This window comes from Cryptotermes secundus, unplaced genomic scaffold, assembly GCF_002891405.2.
Source record: "Cryptotermes secundus unplaced genomic scaffold, Csec_1.0 scaffold423, whole genome shotgun sequence".
NCBI classification, from domain to species: Eukaryota; Metazoa; Arthropoda; class Insecta; order Blattodea; family Kalotermitidae; genus Cryptotermes; species Cryptotermes secundus.
Window position 1 is genome coordinate 290,214 of NW_019731985.1, and position 9,139 is coordinate 299,352.

Consider the following 9,139-nt stretch of genomic DNA (forward strand, 5'->3'; position numbering starts at 1 on the left):
TAATATTGATACTCTTAGTAATGTTTAAGCTTCTGAATTCAGCGTGCCATTAAATAAAGGTTCTCTGAGTTATGAACATGTAGCGGATAGTTGTTGGCTTCCCACCGCGGTGGCCCGGGTCTGGTCAAATGGGATTTGTGGTGGACAAAGTGGCACTGAGGCAGGTTTTCTCAGAGTACTTCGGTTTCCCCTGCCAATCTCCAGTCCACCAATTGCTCCACAATCACCCTCACCTATCATCTGGGGCTGGTACAATAGGCCAGAAGTGGCCGCAGTACAAGGGACTTAGTCCCACCCCACTAGCAATAAAAAAAAATATGAACATCTAGATACGTAAAAATATATCAGCAGGCATGAGAGCTGTTTTTATTTTAGGGTGTCCCATAAGTTTCAATACAGCAATTAATGCATGAGTACAAGAATTGTTCTATGCTTTTCCAGCAGCAGAAGGTAAGGATAATTATAGCAGTAGATTCTGACAGCTTTTGGCTTTATTTGTAACTGCTCATTCAAAGTGTTTGTGATGAGTTAGTACTGTGTTCCCTGTAAACATTTTAATATGCAGCTAATGTGATCATAAATTTACCATCAGAACAAACATGTTTTCAATCTGTGACTAGAAATAATACCACTGTACAAACAATTGGATTTTGCTGTCTGGAATAATATGCTGCAGAAACATAACTGAGTACTAAGCCAGTCAAACAGGAACCTGTGAAGATGTTATCCCAACAAGTAGTAGTATAAATGCTGAAATGGCTGTAAAAGCCGAATTTTCTGTCAAACCATTACCAAAATACAGGGCTACTGTAAATGATTCATTCGTTTTTAAAACGCTATATTTTCCAAAGCATTACACATACAAATATGATTGATGTATAAAAATAACCGTAAACTCACCAAATTTTCTTCACACTCTACAAATGTTCTATGTGTGCCCCTTGGGTCACACGACACATGTCCAGGTGGTAGTCGAGCTCATTCCACACATTTTGTAGCATCATCCTGTCAATGATCATCACTGCAGCATCGATGCTTTCCCTCAGCTCTACTAGTGTTCTTGGCAGTGGGGGTATGTAAACATGATCCTTAATGTACCCCCAAAGGAAGAAGTCACAAGGCGTTAGATCAGGTGATCTGGGGGGCCAAGTGAAGAGAGCTATGTCATCCTCACCAACATGCCCAATCCAGCGATGTCGAAGTTCATTCTTTAGGTAGTGACAAACACTGATGTTCCAATGAGGGGGTGCCCCATCTTGTTGGAAGACAAAATCCCCGGAATCAGCAGCCAGTTGTGGAAACAACCATAACTGCAACATATCTAGGTAAGATGTACGAGTCACAGTTTTCTCACAAAAGAAAAACGTCCCATACAGCTTTGTCTGTGACATTGCACAGAAAACATTCCATTTTGGTGAAACTCTTTTAAGTGCTACAATTGCACAAGGATTTTCAGTGCCCCACACTCTCACATTGTGATGATTAACTTTCCCGGATAAATGGAATGTTGCTCAATCGCTGAATATCAACTTGGCTGCAAAATCTTCATCCTCCAATGCTTCCTGCATTGTGACGCAAAATTCCAGGCGCTGGCCAACTGGTGCACACAATACAAACTTGGTGAGTTTGGTTCTTTTTATATATCAATCATATATGTATGTGTAACACTTTGAAAAATATAGCGTTTTAAAAACGAATGAATCATTTATAGTGTCCCTGTACTTAACAAACTTCCTGTTATTTGAGATCTGAGGTTTACATGATGTCAAAAAATCATATTGTGGTCTTGGTTATGACACTGGGTAGTATATGTCTGCCAACATTTCAGAATATCCTTCATATTTAGGTCCTTCTGGACTACATGTCATTTGGGGGAGGGAGTTATTTTATGATGCTGTCAGTAGCTAGCCTATATAGCATCCATTGCCCAAAAAACCATAATATAAAGCATTCAATATTTTCACTATTTGTAGATTAAGCTGTGTGAAATCTGTTGGCTGTGGTCCTTTTGGTTAAGCACCTTTCATGGAATTTAAATGTAGTTACTCAAGACAAAAGTGACATAGGAACTTTAAGAAAAAAGGTTTCAGATCCCTGTCACTTGCATAGTGTAATAACATTCTGCAGCTACTATATGGTTGTAGAAGTGGGGCAAGAGCAGCAAGAGTGATCCAGTGGTGCCATAGCCTCAAATGGTCTTATTGTATCAGCCCTCTGATGTTTGATGAGTATTGTGCATTGACAGAATGACAATTGGACTGCGGAGGGGGGAAACTGATGTGCTTGTATACTAGCTGTCCCAGTGCTATTTTGTTCGATGTCACATGCACTACCCCAGATTAAACCTGGGCACCCACAGCGAGGAACTGGCAATTAACTGCCTGACCTATTAGTATGACAGGGCCAAAGCAGGTGTACGCTATATATGTATTATTCTGCAAGAGATAATGTATTATGAACCTATATTTTCTGCATATACATATTGAGGTTAATAATATGGAGGGGAAATTTACTGGCATAATGTTCCAAACTTTTCCCTAAAAACTGACACCGAAATATATATAAACGCACTTGTGCTCGACCAACGGGCCTCATCTCGCATATAGTGTATTTAGAAGCATGACATGATTTGTATCAACATGTTTGTCTCGTTGGATTCGTATTGGTTTCCGTGGAGCATACATAGTAATGTGCAGTGGTGCCAGCATTAACATGAACCGTGGATCGTGGTATCTTGTCAGTAATGGAATTAAATCAATCCATTCTAACCACCTGACACTGAAAAATGACATAAAATAACCTCAGATATGTGGAAATATCGATTATGATTTCATAATCATGCGTCTGGTAGTAGAGGATCCTAGTAAGATTTTAATTTGGTTTATATGTAATGTACTGATCCGCGTTTTGTTCGCACTATCACAGGCTCTTGCCATTATTACCAGCGATTCGTTCTGCATACTAACCATGCTAACCACAGTGTCAAACTAGATGTTGAAGATGAAATCGCGAAGGGATCAAACCATTATTTAGTGATCCGTGCCCGTCACGACTACGTGATCTACGTGATCTTCATTCATGATCTACATGATCGTTCATGATATGTAGGAATTAGTCCAACAATCTAGTACATGATCGTAGGTCATATCTTGGTGAGAGCGTTCGGGACGTTCGGGACCGTTCGGGACCCGGGACGAATGAGATAAGGAGGACCGTTTAGAGGTGTAATATACTTTTGGGAAAATTGTGTAGTTGATACGTGCAAAATACAGTCAGTTTGCTAAGCGAAGGTTATGCTGAAGAACTTCATGAATTTTAAACTGTTCTTCTAGAGAGGTTAAAGTAAACTGAAAGAAATACAACATGCATGGTCAGGTAATGAAGTTAAGTGTATAAAGTATTAATTCAGCTCGAAAGGCTTCACACTTTTCTTATACGTTTCGTGTCTAAAATAATATATTTAAGAACCGTCATTAAGGATTCAGGATTCCTCAGTGGATATAGAACGGGCTGGACGGCCGAGGTTCGATTCCCGGTAAGGACAAGATTTTTCTCTTCTACACAGCCTCCCAACTGGTTGTGGGCCCCACTCAGCCTTCTCCTATCCAATGGCAACCAAGGGTAAGGCGATCCAGACGTGAAGCTGACCACTCGTATCAATCTAGTGCTGAGGTCAGGAATGTAGGAGCTATACCTCCCTTCCCCATACGTCTTCATTGCATGGTTCTTCATGTATTATGTGCAATACAACTTTACATTAATGAGTGGTGTAAAATCCAGAGTCTTTTAAGCATACATTCATGTATTATTTTCCATCATTATGAAATGGTGTTACTTGAGTTTCTAACTGTGCAGTGAATTGATGGCAGTTTATGACACTGCTGTATGAGAGTGCTTGGGCAGTCCAAGTTATGTAGAGTATCAGATTTATATATTGATCTGTAGAACTAAACTTGATAAATATCAGTGGTGGCATTGGGTTCAGTTGGAACCAATGTTTTAAATTAAGGTTCGAAACAGGGTGAATAACTGTTAATCTATAGGTCTGGCAGGAACAATTTGAATGATTAAGAAATGTCTATGCTTAGGTACCTTAGGTAATGCTTAGGTAATGTGTAGTAAATGAGAAGAGGTAAAACTTATAATGGTGATTTAGATAGTTATATCAACTGGTCACGGTGCATGGGGAAACCCACCCCCTCCAGTAATAATAATAATAATAATAATAATAATAATAATAGATAGTTATATAATTGCATTAAACAGTTGCAGCAATTGTGGTATCAAATGATGATTAATTTCAATTATTTGGTGATTGGTCAGAGTTTATGACAATATAAACAGTATGCATTTGTTTCAGACACACAAAAGAAAGCAGCGTGAAGTCCCAGCAGCTTTGCAGAAGATAATGGCTGCAGATGTATTCCTTACAGACAAATTCTGTAACTGGGCTAACTGTTTTCTTCCATTACGATCATTAAGATTACATTATAAAGTTCTGGAGGTAAAAGTTATTTGAAACATTGGTATCTTTACAATGGTGACTAACGTCCTTATTCCTCTGTAGCTCCCATGGTGTTCTGACATTGTCACACTGTATAGCAATACACATCTATGGCTGAATCAGAAAAGTACAAATGCATTTAATTAGTTGACTCAGATTGTACATATTGTTATATTTCTCCAGTAACCCCTGGAATACAGAACTCTTCATAATCACTGCTTTGAGAACCTCAGATCCTGCATAATGCAAATTTTGTTTGGTTAAGTTGGGTTTCATTAGCTTCATTTGATTACATTTTGCATTAGGTCTAGTGAACTTAAGTGAAATACAGCTCTCTTTTTAGAAGTTTTGTTATCCTTTTCATCATCTGAATAGGTACGTTAGAGCCAAAATGTATGTTCACCACATTGCAGGGTTGTTCCACTACATATTTATGAAGTGAAATGTATAAAGAGTTCCTCAGCTTATCAGAATATCTAGAAGATGCCCATATTTATATTTTGGTCATTGTAATAGAACTGCAATGGAGCAGAACAGAATTTATTTACATTCCATAGATCCGTCATAGCACCAGGCTTAGAATAATATGTGATTACAGTGTAATACAGTAATCTTTAAATTATTCAAGACTTGTTACTAAATGTTCAGTTTATGGAAGGTGAATAAATAAATTAAATTAAATGAATTAGAGGCTTGGACTTGAAATGGCTGTCTGATAGGCAAGATGGACACAGTAGTAACAAATTGGAGGCAACCGTATTCCAACCATTTGATATTTGTTTCTGTTCCCCAAAATATATAACTGATGATCGCAGGAAGACTCTGTCCCCATGATGTTCCCGCTTTACATGGAATATGTTGTTCTTATTATTTGGGCCATATTCATTTGTAAATATAGGTACAGAAATGTGAAAAAAAGAAAAGTAACCTAACCAGGCATTTATCACTAACTTGATATATTAATGTGCCATATTAGACCCATTTCCCCATTGAGAGGTGCTGTGTAAGTGGCAACATTTATCAAAGGTTGGCATCTCTGAATACACAGAATGATACAAAGCATGTGACATGGGGACAGTAGTACTATCTTGGCAGGGTACATTACCGTATTTACGCATGTATAAGCCGCAGCACAATTTTGAGACAGAAATTATAGAAAAAATAATTTTCTTGGAATATTATTTCAGGAGTAGAACACCCTGTATTACTAATTATGAATATATTTTTTTTAAATGAAGTGTGATTTCGAATATTTCGAATATAAGCCGCACCCCAGTTTTCCTCTTGAATTTTTGGCAAAAAATGTGCGGCCTATACATGGGTAAATACGGTATATCTTGCTGATTTCATGATCATGCAGGCAGTTGGCAAAGGTGGGATGAGAAGCTTGAGAGGCTAGTGAAATTGATTACTTGTTCAGGAATTGAACCGTGGTTATTTGAGATTCTTATTTTTGTTTCTATTCCAGTTATAGGAAATTGCCAAGCTCATATTCTGAATTTGTGAATGAATTGTGTTCTGTTTGTCTAAGGGTTGTTATTTGAAATATTGCTCACAATACTGTTCTGTATGGCATATATTTGAAAACAGATTAATTCTTTAAACTAAAAGATGAGTGAAGAATGTCACAATTCAGTGATCACCATTTTCTGTTTTGAGATTTTATGTAGAGTACTTAGACTATTAATTATAAACTTTGTAACTGTTCTAAACCATTACTGAATTATTCTTTTGTTTGCAGCTCCTAACCTTAACACAGACAAATCATCTTCCTTACTAGAACTTGTAACCACAATGTAAAATATAACACATAGGACAGTATGCGTAGTGTTGTATCATACTTTCTCCCACTCTATTGAGAAGGCTGGACAAGATGTGTTACAGCATCCAGTTTCCATCTTTATGTGCTTGAAGCAAGAAATTTCAACAATAATACATAGATTTATGTAACACTTTCTGAAATTTGTTTTATGAATTTTGGTTCAGATTGAAGCTTATGGAATGAAAATTAATATAAAAATAAAATCCATTCTGCAAGAAGTTCCATATGTTTTGAAAGAATCTGTATGTAGTATGAGCGTATATGGAAAGAAAAAATTGAAACCATTTTCATTTTAGAGTATGGCCTGCTTGTTCTACATAATAAAAGAGAAAACTATCTTTGCTTTATTAATGCTTGTTACCATTTAATGTGTATCTGTAATAAGATGATGCATGTTTCCTAATTTTCTGAATTTTCAGGAAACTTGTGCAAGGAAAGCTTATTCTAAATAGCACTTAATCTGTTTGAAAGGTTTCATGTCATGGAATTCTCTGGCTGAGTGGATGGATTGCCTTCATATGGCTGGTGGATAGTCGGTCCTTGTACCAAATGCAAGTTAATTTCTTCATAGGTAAGACATTTCCTTCTGCTGTCCAGTTACTCTGTCTCAGTCTCCAAATGCTGGGAGAAGGAATATTAGTTCAAGCTAAGTTTTGGGGAGCAGTGACATGGAAATGGGATACTGTACTTTACTTTTCACTGAGAAGGCATGTCACCTAGGATATTAAAATAATTAATGTACTTACAGTCAATTCTCGATTATCCGGGGGCGGATTAACCGGTTTGCGGCTTAACCGGGGCTACTGAGGCATATATGTTGCTTAATATTCATTCACTTTTGTTTCACGTGGTGAGTTGTAACACTATTTTCGCACTAGCATGAACCGAGCTCTGCATTCTTTGGTCCCATTATGCTAACACAATGTTCTAGGGTAGGGGTGAAAGAATGCAAGGATTTGTGGAAAGTTTCAAGGACAGATACATCGCCCCACTTAGTATCTTTGTATCGATCTTCAACTGCGTTAGCAGAATGTCAGGGTGTAAAAGGAAGCATGTTGTGTTAAGTATTCAACAGAAACTCGTATGAGCCGGGCTTCGAAATGTTAAGCAGTGACGAAATTGGAAGTTCAGTGGGGGTGTAGCCAGAAGAGCGGGAAGAAAGTGAGAATGAGGAAGAGGTGGACAGTGCTGCTAGTAAGAAAATATCACATGGTGCTGCTCTTAATCATTTGGAATCCTTACTAGACTATCTTGAGAGTGAAGAGAACAGTTTATTAAGTGACAAGCTAATATTACGTAGGCTTCGTACAGATATCCGTAAAGAGAAAAATGCCACGAAAAAGCAAACGTCGGTATTACATTTTTTAAGTGTTAAGTGTTGGATGTTGTTGAACACTGTGATTGAAATAACTAATTCATACTTCAATGTAATGTAAAAAATCTATTAAATAGGCCATGAGATGACATAAAAATGAGGTTGAATAAATTTTAATAAAATTTGTCTTAACCGGGTTTTCGATTAATCATGATTTCCATCCCCACCATTATCCTGGATAATCGAGAGTTGAGTGTATTTAGTTATTTCGCTCTATACATAAAAGAGCTTTGTAAACATGAGTTGAAGGTTCTGATATTGCACAGTTGTGGATTGCCGTTGAAACCAAGTGTCAAGCATTAACACTTTGCATGAATGCCATGTGATAGATAGTGGACAGTGACCAGTCTTTTTCTCTCTCTCTCTCTCTCTCTTGAGGTATTCAGCCTGTTCTATGAGTACTGTAATTTCATCACATTTACAATTGCTAGTTACAGAAGTGTTACCAGTGTGCCTTCAGTAGTTTTGTAACTTTCCTCCTATTCCTGCCTTAGTGTCCCTGCAGCTTTCCTTTACTGCTTGCCCTTCAAGTTTACATTGGCTTGCTATTTTCAGACAGTTGTCTTCACTTGTGTTGTTTAGGTGGCCTTTAGTTTTTACCTATATATCATAATTTTTTTTTTGCCTGTTTTATTGATGGTAGCTGTTTCATGGCCTTCTTTTGTCAGACTGTGTAACAACAGTTGATTTTAATTTTTCATTTTTGCCAGTTCTTTTCTTCTGTCTCCTGTCATCCTATCATCCTATCACATTGAGGATACAGGTTAGTTTAGAATATCCTAACTAACTAACTCATGGAGCTGAGCCCTTCTTGAGAAGCCGCCAGTTGTGCAGTTATTCAAGAACTCAAAATTTTATGGAACCCAAATGTCCGCTACCATATTCATAATGTGTGTTTTTTATTAGCAGCCTTCAAGTGCATACAGTCTCATTTATCACTTCTACAGTACATGTTTCGGCAGTATGCTGCCATCTTCAGGTGTATCAATCCGTCAACCATTTCACTGCTTGCCTTTATATGTCCATTTACAAATAATATTAAATTTGTATACGTCCTTATATAATAATAAAATTTATGTATTTAAAACTTGTTAAAATCTATTATCTCATGTGTTATATTTTAAATTCGTGTGTCTTATTGATCATCCACATGGGGATCGTTCTTCTTATGTTTCTAATGTGTGTATATTATGTCTTATGATGTGTTCTACTCTTGTGGCTGTATGCCACAAGAGTAGAATGTTGGATGTGTGACACACACATCCAACGATACAACGCACGCAGCCACGAGAGTAGAACACATCATAAGACATAATATACACCCAACATTAGAAACATAAGAAGAACGACCCCCATGTGGATGGTCAATAACACACACGAACTTAAAATAAAATGTATGAGATAATAGATTTTAACAAGTTTTAAATAAGAGGTGGTT

The 9,139-nt window shown here is 37.2% G+C and overlaps 1 protein-coding gene across 2 annotated transcripts in view; it reads left to right on the forward strand.

Annotated features, from left to right (window-relative positions):
- The first annotated feature begins 3,092 nt into the window (after positions 1-3,092).
- LOC111867430 (phospholipid phosphatase 6) overlaps positions 3,093-9,139 on the forward strand; it is a 9,848-nt gene continuing 3,801 nt past the window's right edge. The window contains exons 1-3 of one of the 2 annotated variants that reach the window (XM_023857289.2): positions 3,093-3,375; positions 4,345-4,504; positions 6,798-6,897. In XM_023857289.2, the coding sequence (XP_023713057.1) occupies positions 3,368-3,375; positions 4,345-4,504; positions 6,798-6,897 (268 nt within the window). In that variant the 5' untranslated portion in view covers positions 3,093-3,367. The remainder of the gene's footprint in view (positions 3,376-4,344; positions 4,505-6,797; positions 6,898-9,139) is intronic. The other variant, XM_023857290.2, reaches the window with a different exon arrangement.